The sequence below is a fragment of the Gobio gobio genome (assembly GCF_949357685.1).
Source record: "Gobio gobio genome assembly, chromosome: 24".
NCBI lineage: Eukaryota > Metazoa > Chordata > Actinopteri > Cypriniformes > Gobionidae > Gobio > Gobio gobio.
In genome coordinates, this window is record NC_137120.1 from 35,156,695 (window position 1) to 35,176,129 (window position 19,435).

Consider the following 19,435-nt stretch of genomic DNA (forward strand, 5'->3'; position numbering starts at 1 on the left):
CGCGACCATTAGCTCCACCCTTACTTCAGGTCTGAGGCTGCTGGCCTGGTGCTGCTGTCCTCAGACTGCTGTGACGTGCAAAGTATCTCGTGCCAACGACTCGTGACGTCATCTGCTCTGATCCCGGCTGTGGAAGTGACAACCGTCCACAGGTTACAGTCGGATTCGATCCGGCCTATCTGTTCTCTAAAGACGTGTAACCATATTACCGTAAACTTCTATCAACTGGATCACAAAATGCTTTGTGTTTCGGTTTGTTGTTGTAAATGCAAATGTGAAGTGATCAAATGCAGCCTTGATTGGTAAACTGGGTTTTAGAGGCTTCTGTAATTCATTATCATTTTGTTTTGACCCTCATTCACTAAGCTGTCAGTGGGAAAGGTCACTGGGGGAAACACTGAGCTGGATAAGACTGGATAAGGCAAATGCAGTGTGATGTGTAACATGACGAGTGCAGATGCAAATTCAAAAATAAAAAAAACCTTCACCTGGTTATTTATCATTTAAAAGACAATCTATGAATGGGTTTGCGCATAAATGTTAGGTAATTTGTTTTTGCATTAACATTACATGCACCCAAATTTCCAGTGAAACCTCTCCATCTAGTGGTGGCATGTTGTATCTGATCTGTTTATTCTGTATGTGGGTTTTCAAATGAATGTCACTTATTGGCTTTGAAATATGTTATCATGATTCATGACCTATTATTTTATGTCCGGGTGTGTGTGCGTCGCTTACCTGGGGAACACATGGCACCAGGATGCACTATGGGAAGAAGGCAAGCCGGTGGAGGCAGTGATGCTTTGGGCAATGTTCTGCTGGGAAACCTTGGGTCCTGCCATCCATGTAGATGTCACTTTGACACGCACCACCTACCTAAGCATTGTTGCAGACTATGCACATCCTTTCATGGGAACGGGATTCCCTGGTTGCTGTGGCTCTTTCAGCAGAAAATGCGCCTTGTCACAAAGCAAAAAATGGTTCAGGAATGGTTTGAGGAGCACAATGAGTTTGAGGTGCTGACTTGGCCTCCAAATTTCCCAGATCTCAATCCAATCGAGCATCTGTGGGATGTGCTGAACAAACAAGTCCGATCCATGGAGGTCCCACCACTTACAGCACTTAAAGGGATAGTTCACCCAAAAATGTAATTTTTGTCATCATTTACTCACCCTCAAGTTGTTCCAAACCTGTATGAGTTTCTTTGTTCTGCTGAAAACAAAAGAAGATATTTTGAAGAATCTTTGTAAACAAGCAGAGAGAGCAACCATTGACTACCATAGTAGGGAACAAAAATACTATGGTAGTAAATGGTTGCTCTCTCTACTTGGTTACAAACATTCTTCTAAATATCTTATTTTGTGTTCAGCAGAACAAAGAAACTCATACAGGTTTGAAACAACTTGAGGGTCAGTAAATGATGACAGAATTTTCATCTTTGGGTGAACTATCCCTTTAAAGGATCTGCTGCTAACCAGATACCACACCACACCCTCAGAGGTTATATGTATATATATCAAATTCATTTTATTATATTGCTAAATGAACGCTTACATTTTCTATGGGATTCATGCAAGCTATTGTCATTTTTAAAGAAAACCGCTACAAAGGACAAGTCATAAAAAAGCATATTTTTATTTTATAGATGGTTTTGATCAGGTAGAACTATAGAGGTCAGATTTCATTTACAAGCAATCTTTTTTAACTTTATAATTTAATTAATTTATAATAAATATACAATATAAATATACAACCCCAAATCAGAAAAAGTTGGGACAGTATGGAAAACGCAAAAAGAAAAAAGAAAAAAAGTGATTTCTAAATTTACTTTGACTTGTATTTCATTGCAGACAATATGAACAAAACATATTTAATGTTTTGTCTGGTCAACTTCATGTCATTTGTAAATATGCATCCTTTCCTGTCATTCAGACCTGCAACACATTTCAAAAAAAGTTGGGACAGTAAAGCATTTACCACTTTGTAATGTTGCCATTCCTTTTCACAACACTTAAAAGACGTTTAGGGATTGAAGACACCAAGTGATGAAGTGTTTCAGGTGTAATTTTGTCCCATTCTTCCTGCAAACAAGTCTTAAGGTGGGCAACAGTACGGGGTCTTCGTTGTCGCATTTTGCGCTTCAACATTCTCTATTGGAGACAGGTCGGGACTGCAGGAAAGCCAGTCAAGTACCCGTACCCTCTTCCTCCGCAGCCAGGACTTTGTAATGTGTGCAGAATGTGGTTTTCCATTGTCTTGTTGAAATATGCATGGACGTCCCTGGAAAAGATGTCTTCTTGAAGGCAACATATTATGCTCCAAAATCTCTATGTACTTTTCAGCATTAATGGTGCCTTCACAGAAGTGCAAGTTACCTTTGCCAAGGGCACTGACACAACCCCATACCATGACAGACCCTGGCTTTTGGACTTGTTGCTGGTAACAGTCTGGATGATCCTTTTCTTCTTTGGTCCGGAGCACACGGCATCCATTCCTCCCAAAAAATACCTCAAATACTGATTCATCTGACCACAGTACACGTTTCCACTGTGTGATGGTCCATCCCAGATGCCTCCGAGCCCAGAGAAGTCGACGGCGCTTCTGGACACTGTTAACATAGGGCTTCCTTTTGGCACAGTACAGTTTTAACTGGCATTTGTGATGAATATAGATGATAGATGATAGACTTATAGATGAATGACGATTCTTGATGCAGTGCCGCCTGAGGGATCGGAGATCACGGTTGTTCAGCTTAGGCTTGCGCCCTTGTCCTTTATGCACTGAAATTCCTCCAGATTCCTTGAATCTTTTAATTATGTTATGCACTGTTGAATGTGAAATATCCAAATCTCTTCCTATCTTTCTTTGAGGAACATTGTTTTTAAACATTTCAATAATTTTCTCACGTATTTGTTGGCAAACTGGTGATCCTCGGCCCATCTTTGCTCCTAAAGGATTAGACATTTCTTGGATGCTGCTTCTGTACCAAATCATTATTACAATCACCTGTTGACATCACCTGTTTCAAATCACATCATTATTTAACCATTTTACCTCATTACTAGCCCTAAATTGCTCCTGTCCCAACTTTTTTTGAAATGTGTTGCAGGTCTGAATGACAGGAAAGGATGCATATTTACAAATGACATGAAGTTGACCAGACAAAACATGAAATATTTTGTGTTCATATTGTCTGCAATGAAATACAAGTCAAAGTAAATTTAGAAATCACTTCTTTTTTTTTTTTTTTTGCGTTTTCCATACTGTCCAACTTTTTCTGATTTGGGGTTGTATTTGATAAATGTAATTATTTTATAATATAGTTTAAAAATATTATAAAAAGTAATTAAAATGGCTGATATTAAAATAATTTTGTTTGAATAAATAAGCCTATAATTAAAATAATTTTGTAATTTTATACATAATGGAAATTATAAAATACATAATTAATAATACAACGTATACTTTATTTTATAATATCATTTTAAAAATAAGGGAAATTAATGCATTTGTTAAGAAAATCATATATATAAATACGTAATATTATATTAAAAATAAAATGTATACTTTTAATTTATGATCTATGATCCTGTTCTCGAATGTTTTTTCATACTGCTTGTTTTGACCCCTACGTGAAGAATATACGAGTTATTTGTCCTACAAACGATGTCTACACTTATATCTCATTAAAACGAACTGTGTAAAGTTAATAAAAGTCTGTAAAACTTAATAAAAGTCGTGCTGATCATCTGATACACAGTGACATAAGGCATCAGCTGAGAGGAGGAGGAGGAGGATGATGCTACTGATGTCACTCTGCTAGTCGCACACACACTTCAAACATCAACAAACCGAAAGAGGGTAGATTTACTCATTTTATCCTATTTAATAGAACACATATAGGACAAATGTAGCGTTTAAACACGTTTCGTTGTTTTTAAACGTCTTGGGATTTTTGTTTTTGTCGGTTTATCGTCGATTTTAGCATAACGGCGCCGCGAGCGCAAGCTAACTCTGATGAAACTGATAGGCGGAGAAGTTAAACCGTTAAACTATGTTTACTGTACAACTGAGGCAATATCTACATGTATATGGGCCCAGTTTAATATTCAATACCTAAAATTGGTCTTAGCAGGCTTTATTTGAATTGTTTTTATTTATTTAGGTAACGTTAGTGAGTTGATTGGAGGATGGCGTTTGTGAAGAGCGGATGGCTACACAGACAGAGTGAGTGTTTATTACACCATATTTATGGCATTAAAAAGCCCAAAATAACTCAAAACGAGTTTAATGTCGAATTGTAGCATATTTGGATGTTTTTGTAATGCATATACAGTATTAAGTTACACTTGTGTAATTTAAAGCCTTCTGGGAACTCATGAAATATAAATGATTAATGCGAAATGTTTCAGCTTGGAGGTTGAATTGAAAAGCTTTTCAGTTTTCAGAACGACTAGTTTCTTTTCCACTTCTTGACAAGTTGTCATGGCACGAGTTGTTAGAAGGAAGTTGGAAAAACAGCTGAACTTTGTCTTTGACTGTGTCTCAAAACCTAGTGAGCTGACTATCTAGGCTGCATCTTGTTATTCTTGTAAGTGTTTTAAAGCTATTTTTTAGATGTTGACTTCATGATTTCTGTTGGATTATTTTTTATTTTATAGATAGTTTTGATCCGGTAGAACTATAGAGGTCAGATTACATTTACAAGCAATCTTTTTAACTTCATTATTTATAATTTATACAATTTAACTAATTAATTTATAATAAATATACAATATAAATATATAAATCAATCTGATACATTTAATTATTTTATGATATAATTTAGAAAATATATTTGTTAAAACATGGTTGATATTAGTAAAGTAATTTTGTCTAAATAAATTATAATTAAAATAGTTTTATGTTTAGTAATTTTATATTTTAATACATTTATTATCAATTTAGAATTTATAATCAATGTATAATATAAAAATATAAATACTATTGATACATTTAATTATAATATAGTTGTAAAAAATTATTTTTATTATAAAACTAAAACAATTATATATTTAGTAATTTGTATAATAAATGTATAACATTATATATATATATATATATATATATATATATATATATATATATATATATATATATATATATATATATATATATATATATATATATATATATATATATATATATTATACATACATATATATATTATTTCATAATATAATTTAACAATAATATTTTATTAAATTTATAATGCATGTAATATAACAAAAATATACATACATTTGTTACATTTAATTATTATATTTATTATAAATATTATATATATTTAACACCAATAAAATAAATAATAATAATTTTAACTAAATTATATATGTAGCAATTTTATAATTTAATACATTTATAACATAAATATATACACAAATATAATACACCTTTTACTTTGTTTTATAATATAATTTAAAAAATAATATTTTATTAAATTGTATATTTCAAAAAAGTAATTAAATAAAACAACAACAACAAAATAAATAGATAAGTACAGCCTGTGTCTAACTGCTGTTTTCTATCAGGCACCATCTTGCGGCGCTGGAAGAGGAACTGGTTTGACCTCTGGTCAGATGGACGTCTGGTCTTCTACGATGACCAGCAGCGGCGGGACATGGAAGACGAGATCCACATGAAGGTGGACTGCATCAACATCCGCAGCTCCAGCGCTTGTAGAGGTGTGTGAGGTGAACGCCTCAAAAGTGCCTTTTTATGTAGTAATTGAGAGGTTTTTGTCCAACAAAAGATGAAAAATTAAAGTTCTGAGGTGTTGTTGTTCTTCATCCTCCTCCATTTATCCCCAGATCTCACACCACCTGAAGGCAAAAGCAAAGACTCCCTCCTGCAGATCGTCTGTCGGGACGGTCGGGTCATCAGCATCTGTGCAGACAGTGCAGATGATGCTTTGTGAGTCCAGTTTCTCAGTATTATTTTACAATGTGTGCTTTAAAATGAGATCCTCAATATATTTTTTCGCAGGGCTTGGACCATGGCCCTCCAGGACGCCAGACTCAACACTGTGAGTTACATAGACACATTGAGTGACACATGCACATTTGAACTTTCCGATTTCGGAAGCATTACAGAGGTATTTTCTGACATGAATTGGTGTGTTTTGTAGGTTGTGGTGCCCCCTCAGATCGGTTTTGCAGAGGACGCCGTAGCAACAGCACCTCCACCCTATTCTGAATTAAATCCGACTCCACAGGTAATAAATATATTTTCTCAGTGATATTTAAAGGAAAATGGCTGTATATCTGTGACAAATGTTGATTACTACAGGAAATAATATTTTATATTAAAAAGATATCCAGCTTATCTGGTTGAAAGTGTTTTAAGGGCGTGTTCACACTTGTAGTTCGGTTCTTTAGGTCCAGACCAAAAAAGAGAATGATACATTTAGTCCTGGTTCGTCCTGGTCATTTTTAACACCAAACCTAAAGATTATAAAACAACAACAAAAAAAGCCTTTATGTTGGATATTCTGTGCTGGAACTTGTCAAACATCCAAAACAATGCTCGTAGTATGTGCATATATATGATGGTAAATGATGACGACTCGTGAAGAGCTTATAAAATGTGTAAAGGAGTCAAAACAATGGCAGGAATCCCTCCGTCACACACACAAACCAAGATCTGCTGTGAGGAGACAAAGTTCTGACGCCTGAACTGTGATGGCCAACATCACGACTATAATGAGATAAAACAAGTATGCATGAGCATTATGTCCTTTTTAGGGTCTCATCTTCCTTTTTTTGGTTCATTTATATTTCTTTGGTCTGTGTTGTCTTCATATTTCATTCAAACTGTACCAGAGTTCGTTTGGAAGCGGACCGAGTTTAGTGCGCACTAGGGTTCAGATGGCAGCGTTCACACTTATTCAAATGAACCACACTAACAGAGCAATCGCACCAGAGTTTGTTTTATTTGAACCAAACATGCCAAGTGGGAACACACCCTAAAGCTCTTTTTAGATGTTGACTTTTTCCATTTCTGTTTAGTTAACTTGTTTGACCAGGAAGAGCTATTGAGGTCGGATTACATTTACAAGCGACACTTAAAAGTATATTGGCTGCTATAAAAAGGTTATCAGAATGGAGGAAAAAAAACAATAAAACGCTGCTTGAAATTATGGTTTCATCTAGTTTAGTGGAGGAAAACAGGACACTATTGTTTGTTTTCCGATAATTATTTTCATGTTATGCCTGATGTTAAAATTCTATAGTTTTTTGTCTAAATAAATTATAATTAATATTCTTTAAATTGTATAATATAATTTATTTCATTGATAATAAAATACATTTATAAATAGAAGCAAATAAGTACATTTGTATAATTTAATCATTTCATAATGCAATGGAAATCAAATAGTAATTTAATTACATTTTATTATTAAAATATGATTAAATATTACAAAAATAAAATAAATGCAAATAAAAACATCAATAATTGAAATGTAAAAATAGGGGGATATGAGCATGTACACTTAAAAACTAAATATTCCAAAACCAATAATAAATATAGCTGCAAGCAGCCATTATCGGGGACAACTGACAAGACATGCCAAAAATGTCTGGGAGTGTCAGATCAACTGCAGCAATGAGCAATTAAACACATTTTAAGATCATTTTTGGCAAAAAGGCTGAAAAATGCATTGCAGTCTAAGGGAATTTCATGTTTTGTTCTATTATAGCGCCACCAAACGGCACAATCCCACCATTTTCTTTTTCATATTTCTTGGCCAGGACACTCCTGTAAAACAGATTAATCTCAGTGAGTTTTTTCTCCTGGTTAAATAAAGGTAAATAAATAAATAATAACACATTTTTGTGTCCTCGGAGTGAGCCCATACATGTGTGTGTCAATTTTAGTGAAAATATCTCATTTTGTTTTGGAGTTATCGACATTTATATGAAAAAACACTTAAAAAATGACTGACACCTGACTTTGATTGGATTTTACTACCCCTTACTATCAATATTTGGACATTTGGACATTCCTGTTTAGCTATCGACCTATGTTTCCGAACTTCTGACACTGGTTTCGTCTCGATCGCACTAGCGGTTCCGAAGATATCAGCTAACATTTTTTAAGCGCTAAATTACAACGCTGCACAAACCATACGCCGAAAACTGGCAAGTCTGGTATCGTTGGACTCGTCAAGGATTCAGGAGACAAAAAAAGTTAATAAGTCAACCACACCCAAAGTTATAAGCATTTTGGGGAAAAAATTCTCCACTAGGTGGCGCTGTTTGAAAATTTCTCAGGCTTCTTCAGGACATCGTGCTGATGACCCTTACCGAGTTTAGTGACAATCCGTTCATAAAATACAGCATTTTAGCACATAATTTAAAATGGCCGACAGCCAAAATGGCTGATATAGAGGCTGATATATTTAGGCCATGCCCACACCGGGGGGGGGGGGGGGACAATCCAACGCTTTGCATTTCGTGACGCTTCCTCCTTGTCGGACTTATAACAAAAAACAGAACAATGTCTAAAAGCTGCTATGTGACAAAGTGTACAGCAAACAAGCTAAAAAACACAGAAATAAGCTTTTATAAGCCGTCGACCCAAAAAAACGATAGTTTAACCCTCAGAGCCCGACGGGATCGCCCACGACGTCACACGGCACCTCCGATAAATATCTATATTATTTCATGAAACTTTTATCGATTTTCTTACCGTTTTTTCCAGCAGAAAGCTAACGAGCTAGCCATCACGGGGGTGTCTTTGGTGTCTTTGTAGCCTTTACAGAAGGTTTTCTATCCAGCCTGGAACATGTGCATCTTTTTGGAGTTGTTCAGCAATAAATCAAAACGCTTACATCCAAGATTTATCCACTTGATGTCCATAATTTATACATTTTCCGTCATTTTTTGTTGCTAGCGCGATGCTAGCTGCCATTTTGGATGAGGGTTTGACCAATGACAGGCTGATCCGTCATCCACGTTGGTGTGCGTCATTACGCATGAACCACAGCTCTGTTATTGTGGGTAGAGAGAGACGCACGGCTAGTGTTGAGGAGAGAGAGAGAGAGAGAGAGACGTGCTGCAGTTTTGTGGAGAAAGTTTGAGGAGAAAGTTTGAGGAGAAGTTCCTGATAGGAACTGTTTTGAGGCTTGGCACCAGTAAATATCCAAAATCCAAAGAGGCCAAAAGCGCCTGGACTTTTTTTGGAAAAATGTAAATAGTTTTGGTTCTGTATAAGTTATCATGTTTATTCCTGAGTTCCAGGACTCCAAAGACTTGAACAAACTGTTTTCCAGAGGAAATATGCTTAGCTTTTATTTATTTGTGTGCGTTTTCAATAAATATTTGAGTGATTCAATTTCAGTTTTATGTTTTCATTTGTCTTTATGGTCCCATAACTTATTTTACATTCAGGTGACATCAATGCAACACAAATATACTGACAGAGCAACTTGTCTTGAAAAAAAAGAGGTGTGTCAATTGTCTGTGCACAACAGGGTTGATGTTTTACAAGCTTTTTTAGTAAATAACACCAGGCGGAAAATTAATGTGGATACAGGCAATAAAATGTGAAGCTTCAGCAGGAAGAATGTGTACATTTTGGGATCCTGACACTCAGTATGCCTACGTGTGCAGTAAACATTTTGTCACTGTTAAGTCAAAAATCCAAATGTCAGGTTTATATATTATATTTCCTGTCTCTGATTACGTTCCCCTCTAGTGGGTGTAGTTCTCAGTGTAATATAACGTGTCGCGCTCTGTCTCAATGGCCTGTATCCACTTTTGTGTCCTTAAACGCTCGTTTTTTGGGTCAACAGCTTATAAAAACTTCTGGGTTTTTGGTTCTGGGATTTGTTTAGCTTGTTTGCTGTACACTTTCACACATCTGCTTTTAGACATTGTTCTGTTTTTTATTATAAGTCTGAAATGACGGAAGCGGTTCTATGGGCTGCCATAGTCTCCATTGGCGGAATAATAATAAGAAATCTAACGATTTCAATAGGTGCCTTCTCACCTTCGGTGCTTGGCCCCTACAAAAGTTATTGGTAAATACTAATTATAATAATAATAATAATGTTATTGATTTTAAAATGTAATTAAATATAACAAACCTAAAAAATAAAAAGTAAACATTAGGGAAATTATCATCGACACATGAACACAATACTGATACCAATAATAATAATAATTTAAAAAAAGATAGCTGATATACTGACAAATCATGCATCCCAGTTTTTTTCTTGTTGATCTAGGTTTTCTATCCTGATGGGTATGGCGGTTATGTTCCTCATCCTCCGCCTTACGCCACACAGATGGTCTATTCTGCAGATGGGCAGCAGTATGCAGTTGCCTACCCTTATCATTATCAAGGTAACAGGAAGTTGGTTGGCTTTTGACCGATGACCTTTATGTAGTTTGACTGACATTTGTTTCTTTGTTTCCATCAGGTGGATACACACCTGGCGTCAACCACGTCATAGTGCAGGAGCGCCGCCGTGAAGACACAGGTGATGTTGCTCTGGGGATGTTGGCCGGCGCTGCGACGGGATTGGCCCTCGGCTCTCTATTTTCCGTATTCTAATGTGTTTGTGTGAACCCAGCCCAACCCCTCCAACCTACAGCACGGGAAACCTGTTCCCGTGTTGTTTTAACGTTGCCTTTACGCCTCGTAACGCGCAGGGCTGATAATGTAGCCGGGCTGGGGGTGCGTTCGCTTTCTTTTCAGTATTCGTCTTCGTACCAAAGCTTATGTACTTTTCATTAGGCACCAAAAACGTGTTTGCAAATTTAATCTATAACTTACAAAGATGTACACTAAAGTATTGGCGGCTAGCCTCATGATAAGGATAATCAGTAAGGTTTAAAGATCATCCGCTCTTTAATAAGACTATTGTGTCTGTCGTCTTATACTAACGATGGCCTATGGAGAAACGGAACAGATCCTGATGAAATGAATGATGGGTAACCTGTTTTGTTTATGCAAAAGCCAACATTTTGCTGAATTAAATATGTTTGTGTTAGTCTCGTTTATAAAAAAATAATAGTTCACTCAAAAATAAAAATACGGTTGTAATCTTTTCTTTTTCTTTGAGAGTGTCAGTGAAATCGAAAAGTATTTGACGAAATTTCTACAACTTAAAATATCCATTTTTATTGTATGGAAAACAGCAGCCTGACATTTTGTTTTAATATCTTTAATTAAAAATCATGCGTTTCAAGCTATTTTAGAGTGAGAAGATAATAACAGAATTTTCATTTTTGTGTGAAATATTCATTTAAAGCTAATCTGAAAATAATACTAATGATGATACATGAATAATACTGTGACGGCAGTTGCGATGTTATTCAGGAAAGAGTAAAGAGTGCGTCCTTAATTCTACCGCACCTTTTCTGGTTATATTTCCTTTCTTTGCCTTGTTTTTTTTTTTTTGTGGTGGCCTTCATTTAACTAATTTAATTGTTTATTTATACTCGGTGTTATCAAGTGTTTTTTTTTTGTTTTTTTTTTGTGGAGGCGTTACACTTTCTTCGCGTTTGTAAACTACTTTTTTCTCTTAAGAGTTAATTTAAAATGAACATATTTCCAATTAACTAGCACAATGATTATTGCCAGTGTTTGTGATGGGATGCGATAAGGGAAACTTCAGGGAAAAGTTGGATCAACTCGTGATTGGTTAGACTTACTGTCACATTTACACACAATTATGTGATCGATTTGACTGTTGTGTTTACTTAGCAGGTATAATTATGAGTATATCCGTGATTATAATCATAATTGTTTCATTTATACAGGATTTATTAGAATGGATTTCAGGTCATGGTTCAGTTTAACAGTTTAATGGACCATTGATTTAGAAAAATGACATTTTCATCTGTGATATGCTTATATGATTTCAAACGTCTGTTGTTTTTCTTTATTGCTATGTTGTTTAAACCTCAAAAACATAATTTAAATGTTATGTTGTCAAATATACCAACATAATCTTCAGTGTGTTATTTATAAACTATTAAAATAAGATGTCCTGTTATTTATTGTGTCAGTTTATTCATTATGTAATGCATTTTATATTAGCTACAAACACCTAGAGTTGTCTTAAAGCTGCACGATGTAACTTTTTCGTCCACTAGAGGTCGCCTAAGGTGTAGTTTGATGATGCCAAGTTTGCGCAGAGAATCTTGGAGTTGTGGTCTTCACCTCACAGCCGGTGAAAAAGAATCGGGATAGGACTCAGGCAGAAATCATGTTCATGGATGAGATAATTAACGTTACTGTAGTATGAATCAGAAACAGGACCGAGTGTTGTGGAGCTGAGCAAGGCCGCTGGAGCGATTGTTAATAAGATGAACACAACACACGCCTCGCGAGCAGCGGGACTTTTATTATGCCACAGTCACCTGCGCCACTTCCGCTTTTCTGGTCATGAGTATGAGGTAACGCAGCTCTGATTATCATATTAGATACATCCGAGTGTGTTGAAAATGATGTTATGACGTTACTCTGTGTGTTCGCTCGGCGGCTGCTATGACACTTGTTCACACTGCAGTGAGAGTAAAGCGTTTCTGCAAAATAAAACCAGAAATCGAGGGTAACGCAGATATGACGCCATTGACAGGCGACTCCCTCACACGTCCCGGTTCCTGAGTTAAAATAGCAATTTCTCACGATTTACAAATAGCTGGAAACATTTGGGATGTTGTAAGTACTCAACTGAACAAAATATATAACACCGGCCTAGTGGTTTTTGGATATTTTACTGAATTTTTTTTACGTATTGCACCTTTAAACCAAGCAACTAAGTTAATGTTTTTTAATTAAAGGGTTAGTTCACCCAAAAATGAAAATTCTGTCATTAATTACTTACCCTCATGCCGTTCGACACCCGTAAGACCTCCATTCATCTTCAGAACACAAATGAAGATATATTAGTTGAAATCTGATGGCTCTGAAAGGCCTCCATTGGCACAATGCACGGTTCACTCTCAAGACCCTTAAAAGGTATTAAAGACGTTGTTACAAAGTCCATCTCACTAAAGTGGTTCTACAATAACTTTATGAATCGGCGAGAATAGTTTTTGTGCGCAAAAAAACCCTAAATAACAACTTGTATAGTGATGAAGATTTCAAAACACGGCCTCATGAAGCTTCGAAGCGTTATGAATCAGTGAGTCGATTCAGCAGTTTGGATCGCCAAATTTCAGCAGTTTGGCGGTTTGACACGCGATCCGAATCATGATTCGACTCACTGATTCATAACGCTTTAAAGCTTCATGATGCCGTGTTTTGAAATCGTCATCACTATATAAGTCTCTATATACTATTCTCGTCACTCCATAAAGTTATTGTAGAACCACTGTAGTGAGATGGACTTTGTAACGACGTCTTTAGTACCTTTTAAGGGTCTTGAGAGTGTAAAGTGCATTGTGCCAATGGAGGCCTTTCAGAGCCATCAGATTTCAACTAAAATATCTTCATTTGTGTTCTGAATATGTGTGTCGAACGACATGAGGGTAAGTAATTAATGACAGAATTTTCATTTTTGGGTGAACTAACCCCTTTAAGATTTTATTAATTATTTGTAGATATTTCTAAATAATAATAATAATGATGTTCAAGGATAAATAATTTATAATTAACACTGCAATATTCCGTTAAAAAATGTCAATTTTGAAAACAAACAAAATACTAAAGGACTACATATCGTGACTGGACTGTGCTATAGCGCCCCCTGCCGTTTAGTGTTGGTATTTTCTGTTGGCAATTTCTTTCAAGTGCTGTATGTAATCATTAGATCAAAGTAAAAACAGAAGACATGAAAAACAATGAGGAGAAACAGGTAATTTATACATTTTATTTACAGATGAAAGTAGAAAAATACAGAGTAGAAAAATAAACTTCAAAAGGTGACATCCAAACGGGTCCGTTCTTCGTTCCTCGCTTAATACATCTGAGATGATTTGACAGATGCCAGATATTCTAATCGTGATACTCTGGCTAATTTGGTTCTTCAAACGAGTTTGCGGATTGGATTAAAATATCCGGATTAAGTTATCTAAGATTACTGCGCGTTCCCTGAAGAGGGCAGATGCATCGATACTCAAAACCACGATCAGTAATGCAGCGATTGGCTGGCGGCAAGACGGCAACGTAATGACATCATATAATTAAAAAAGACACCTGGAAAAAACCTTGATGAAAAAAAAAAAAAAAACATTTCTGGACCTTATAAGGAAACAACCAAAAAGTTATAATAGATAAATTAAATGTGCACTTTTTTTAAAAACATGATTCCCAATTATTTATATTCACGATTTTATAGTATTTTTTTATAGTATTTGTACACACTTTACATTTTTGTAATTAATTCAATTTGAAGCAGATTTGTTATGGGACAGCATTAATTAAAGTTTCTTAAGGGTCAAGATCAAGTTATCTGCTTCTCCTGCACTGCATCGAGCCATCCCATAATATCCGTCATCACTCAAATTAATGCACGGCTCAGAGTAACGTTACAGCACGAGTGTAAGACTCCAATAAAATTATAAAGTAATTATTCCATCACAAATAAATCTCCCAATCAAGTGGCTGTGTCTATAGTAGCAGCATTATAATATTATTTTCAAATACATTTTTATATTATTATTATTGCCCCTGGTTCAGTAAGGAACTCTTGTAATAAAGTAGCAGTCGCTGGGACACATTTTAAGTATCACCTCAAGACGCATTGATCTTAATACGGACCTGTTGCTATGACAGCAAGTCCAGGATGAGCATCGAAGAAGCCCACAATCCAAGATCATGCCAAATCGGCAACAATCAAATCCGGCTAACTGAGTTAGCGACGTACGAAGAACAGACCCCAGGTCTGACTTTCACATATTTGTAAACACTTTTTCACAGATCTGTGGTTATCTTTGATTCTGATTCAACGTTTAGTAAATTTAACTTTAGCTCATTTAAAGGGATAGTTCACCCAAAAATGAAAATTAGCCCATGATTTACTCGCCCTCAATGCATCTTAGGTGAATATGACATTCTTCTTTCAGACAAATACAATCTGAGTTATATTAAAAAAGTCCTGGCTAATCCAAGCTTTATAATGGCAGTGAATGGTTGTGTCGTTTTTTAAGTCCATAAAAGTGCATCTATCCATCATATAACTGCTCCACATGGCTCTGGGGGTTAATAAAGGCCTTCTGAAGCAAAGTTGCGCATTTGTGCTAGAAAAATATCCATATTTAAAACTTTATAAAGTAAAATATCTAGCTTCCGTCAGATCATAAAAAAACGTAACTGGTGTGCAATGTCGTCAGACATCGTGTAAGAGGCTGCGAGAGGAGCTACACCTTTTCCGTAAGTTGAATACGGAAGGCGATCTGTACGAAGCTAGATCATTTACTTTATAAAGTTTTAAATATGGATATTTTTCTAACACAAACGCATCGATTCGCTTCAGAAGGCCTTTATCAACCCCCCGCAGTTATATGATGGATAGATGCACTTTTATGGACTTCAAAAACAGAGCAACAGTCCCTGCCATTATAAAGCTTGGAAGAGCCAGGACTTTTTTTAATATAACTGATTGTATTCGTCTGAAAGAAGAATGTCATATACACCTAGGATGACTTGAGGGTGAGTAAATCATGGGCTAATTTTCATTTTGGGTGAACTATCCCTTTAAGTGTTTGTTTGTGCAAAAGTCTTATTTACCAATGAGGTACGAAAGTGACCTGCCACAAATAGCCAACATAAAAATACTTTTGTTTTCCTTTCCCAAAAGTCTTGGTATAAACATCAGGGTCAATTTCTAACAAACCTCTCAACTTAAGAAGATCTTAGGTAGTTGATTTGTTTCAAATGGCCGCCAATGCTTAATCATCCCCAAAATCATAACCGCTGATCGGTTATGTTCGGGACAATATCAAGCCAGCTCAGCTCGCAAAAATGTTTCACCCCCAGTCCAGAAAATATCAAAAAGAAGAGTTTGAAAGATAAAAGATGCAGAAAGGGCTCTGTAAACATAATGGGGGAAAATATAAATAAATGCCACGAGAATGCAAAATTTCAGCCCTCCTGGCCAAAGTCATCAGTGAACTTCTTCAGCTTCACCAGATCGTCCTCGTTCACGGTGGGCTTGGTCTTCTCGAGTGACTTGAACATGTCCTCCTGAGACAGACCACAAGGTCAAAACAAGCTCTGGGATTTTTTAAAAATAGGTTTTTACTAAACTTGAGCTTACCAAGCTAACTATCGGCTCCAGGAGTTTATCGCTCGCCACGTCCACCCAGGTCATCTCGATTGCGTTTGGGTCGTTTGGAGAGCAGGGGGTCAAGAGGTCATCTACGTCATCATCCGGGTTGTTCCATGCCTTTCCTTTGACCTGTTAAAACAGACATGAGAGCAGTGTTAATTTTGACAGCATATTTTGATTTAGTTTTAGTCATAGTCTTTTGACTAAAATGCCATTTAGTTTTAGTCATATTTTAGTCACCTGAATTGTTTTTAGTTTTAGTCTAGTTTTAGTCGACTAAATATCATAAGATTTTAGTCTCCTAAAATCTAATGAGTTTAGTTAAATTGTAATACATTAAGCATTTAAGCATTACATAACCGACTGTCACTTGAACTGACATTTTGACATCATTTTGTTTTTGACATTAAAAATACACGAAAGAGAGCTCAATTCACTTTTTTGTTTGTTTTTATAACTTTGTATTTCTGTTTTAGTTATTATATCATGTTAAGCTAAAGCTTCAAATAAGTTTGTTTATTTATTTTTTTAATTTCAGTTAACATTTATTTAATTTCAAGTAACAAAGTGTTTTTTTAATGGTTTTAGTTTACTATTACAACCCTGATACTTTATTGAATATGTGTCAAATACTGGTCTTTCCTCCTGACTATGAATTAAATGGGAATTAAATTAAATACAGTTTATTGTGTAAGCAAAAACGAATATATAATGCGTGACTTTTAATTATAAACCAGCTGGAAATACACCGGGACTCTTATTTTGAAATCTCGCCTTACTATTGCAGTGGCAGGAGCTCATTCAAGTTCAGATGAGGAGATAAAATATGCATTTTTACAACCGTCTAAAACACATTACTATATAAACATCGTAAAGTAAACATTGTCATTATTCATCAGCATTAGTTCATAAACAATTGCCTGGCATAAATGTGTGTTATTGATTGATTGAGCCGTTCTGGAGCGCTGGATTGGGGATGCGTGAGTAGTGTAGAGCGTGCAACAGCGCCGTGTTCTCCAGCGGTTAGATCAGTTCAAATCAAATGTGCGCATCTGTTACACAGGATATCAGTTCTGACTGGATCTCTTCCCTAATCGTCCCTTCCTAACATTTTCGTCTCGTTTTTATTTGTTGACGAAAATGACAGTTGATTTTCGTTATAGTTTTTGTCATCCAACACTTGTTTTTATTTAGTTATCGTCTCGTTTTCGTCAGTGAAAAAAGGCCGTTGACGAAAATGACGAAAATTATTCGTCAACGAAATTAACACTGCATGAGAGGATGGAATCGGATCGATTCGCCGCTTTACTAGTTGTACAAATGTCCTTTCGTACCTTTTTGAAGTGAGTCGAGGACTGCACTTTGCGAATGGGCTGCATGAGGGCGTCGCGGACGACGATGCTGATGTCGGCACCCGAAAAGCCGTCGGACTTCTTCCCGAGTGTGATGAAATCAGCTTCGTTGAGGCTATTGGGGGTGGAGCCGAGGTGCAGCTTGAACATGGTGGTGCGAGCGGGCTGCTCAGGAAGAGGGATGTAGATGCGCTTTTCAAACCTGTAATAATATAATATTAAACAAATGCCAATAAAACCATTAGAATGTGTTTGGGTTTATATAACGCACCTTCTCCTGATCGCAGAGTCCAGCGTCCAGGGGATGTTGGTCGCGCCAAGGACCAGAATTCCTTCGTTGTCGCTTCCTACACCTGTGAGAATGGGAAAAATAAGGTTATAATCAATAATATAATTTATTTATATAGATTAGATATAGATATATAGAAGACAAAAAGCAACAATTACATTTTTTTTTTTTTACAAAAATGAATTCAATATAATAAAATACATTATTGTAATACGTTATTAAAATGTTAGTGTATATATATATATATATATATATATATATATATATATATATATATATATATACATACATACACACACACACAGTATTGACATCTATGTTGTCATTGTTTTAAAGTATAGAAAATATTATTAGTAATTGAAATTGTATACCGTGTTTAACAATAATGAAAATGTAAAAAGAAAATTTAAAATTACTGACTTAAAAATAAAAAATATGACAAATAGAATTGTTAGTATAATATATAAAAGCATTTTTTAAATATATTTTACATTGTTTTATTTGAAATTTGTATGGACCCCCCCCCCCCCCCCCCATTCAACAACCATCCATATTTAACAAAACCCAAAATAAAACTATTTATGAGCAATTAAAAACTACACAAAATTAAAGGGTTAGTTCACCCAAAAATGAAAAATGCACACAAATAAAAAATCAAAATAACGACTTTATTCAACCTCTTCTTGTCTTCCGTGTGTGCCTCCACGACGCATGCGCGAGAATATGACGTAGCGCCGGGATTCGGGAATCCATGAAATGCACACTCTAACCCCATTTTGAGAACTACGCCGAGACCTAAAGCATGATCAATGTAGAATTCAACAGCTTAGATACGCGCGTCTTCCTCTGCTTGTAAACAAATCGCTTCTGGGTCATGTGTCCGAACGCCGGATCTGCGTCATATTCTCGCGCATGCGTCGTGGAGGCACACACGGAAGACAAGAAGAGGTTGAATAAAGTCGTTATTTAGATTTTTTTTTGCGCACAAAAACTATTGTCGTCGCTTCGTAAAATTATTGTAGAGCCACTGTGGTGAGATGGACTTTGTAACGACGTTTTTAGTGCCTTTTATGGGTCTTGGGAGTGTAAATGTACTGAATGCCAATGGAGGCCTATCTGAAGCCTTTCTCAGCCATCAGCTTTCAACAAAAATATCTTCATTTGTGTTCCGAAGATGAACGGAGGTCTTACGGGTGTCGAACGACATGAGGGTGAGTAATTAATGACCGTATTTTCATTTTTGGGTGAACTAACCCTTTAATATAAAAAACGTCACATTTTCAAAACAACAATAACCCTGCCAAATGAGAACCAGATGAGACAAATAAAACAAACACTGCTTTGCGTTTACCTTGCATCTGAACCAGAAACTCTGTCTTGATCCTGCGGGCCGCTTCGCTCTCGTTCTCGTTTCTCGAGCCGCACATGGAGTCGACCTCATCGATGAATATGATTGAAGGCTTGTTCTCCCGAGCCAAACTGAACAGATTCTTCACTAACCTAAAGATGATAACAGTATTACTAATG

At 35.9% G+C, this 19,435-nt stretch overlaps 2 protein-coding genes across 5 annotated transcripts in view; one reads left to right on the forward strand and one right to left on the reverse strand.

Moving 5' to 3' along the window:
- The first annotated feature begins 3,758 nt into the window (after positions 1–3,758).
- Positions 3,759–12,045, forward strand: plekhb2 (pleckstrin homology domain containing, family B (evectins) member 2). Of its 4 annotated transcripts, XM_079807920.1 has the most exons (9): positions 3,772–3,861; positions 4,166–4,227; positions 4,557–4,591; positions 5,571–5,723; positions 5,850–5,952; positions 6,025–6,064; positions 6,167–6,253; positions 10,271–10,388; positions 10,466–12,045. In XM_079807920.1, the coding sequence occupies exons 4-9, from the start codon at positions 5,660–5,662 to the stop codon at positions 10,597–10,599; spliced, it is 546 nt and encodes a 181-aa protein (XP_079664046.1). In that variant the 5' UTR covers positions 3,772–3,861; positions 4,166–4,227; positions 4,557–4,591; positions 5,571–5,659; the 3' UTR covers positions 10,600–12,045. The 4 variants fall into 4 exon arrangements, with proteins under 4 accessions (XP_079664044.1, XP_079664046.1, XP_079664047.1 ...); XM_079807918.1 differs by lacking the exon at positions 4,557–4,591 and having other exon boundaries at positions 3,759–3,861; XM_079807921.1 differs by lacking the exons at positions 4,166–4,227; positions 4,557–4,591 and having other exon boundaries at positions 3,781–3,861.
- Positions 12,046–13,855: 1,810 nt separating this feature from the next.
- Positions 13,856–19,435, reverse strand: part of LOC307120848 (vacuolar protein sorting-associated protein 4B-like) — a 10,644-nt gene continuing 5,064 nt past the window's right edge. The window contains exons 7-11 of the mRNA XM_079808042.1: positions 19,260–19,408; positions 17,891–17,972; positions 17,602–17,821; positions 16,256–16,396; positions 13,856–16,182 (exon numbers count right to left, since the gene is read on the reverse strand). Of these exons, the coding sequence (XP_079664168.1) occupies positions 16,081–16,182; positions 16,256–16,396; positions 17,602–17,821; positions 17,891–17,972; positions 19,260–19,408 (694 nt within the window). The 3' untranslated portion in view covers positions 13,856–16,080. The remainder of the gene's footprint in view (positions 16,183–16,255; positions 16,397–17,601; positions 17,822–17,890; positions 17,973–19,259; positions 19,409–19,435) is intronic.

Excerpts from the sequence above, each read along its gene's own strand:
- plekhb2 (XM_079807918.1), top strand. The coding sequence starts at position 4,191 with ATGGCGTTTGTGAAGAGCGGATGGCTACACAGACAGA. Across the intron at positions 4,228-5,570 it reads CGGATGGCTACACAGACAGA|GCACCATCTTGCGGCGCTGG; the intron begins GTGAGTGTTTAT and ends GTTTTCTATCAG. Across the intron at positions 5,724-5,849 it reads CAGCTCCAGCGCTTGTAGAG|ATCTCACACCACCTGAAGGC; the intron begins GTGTGTGAGGTG and ends ATTTATCCCCAG.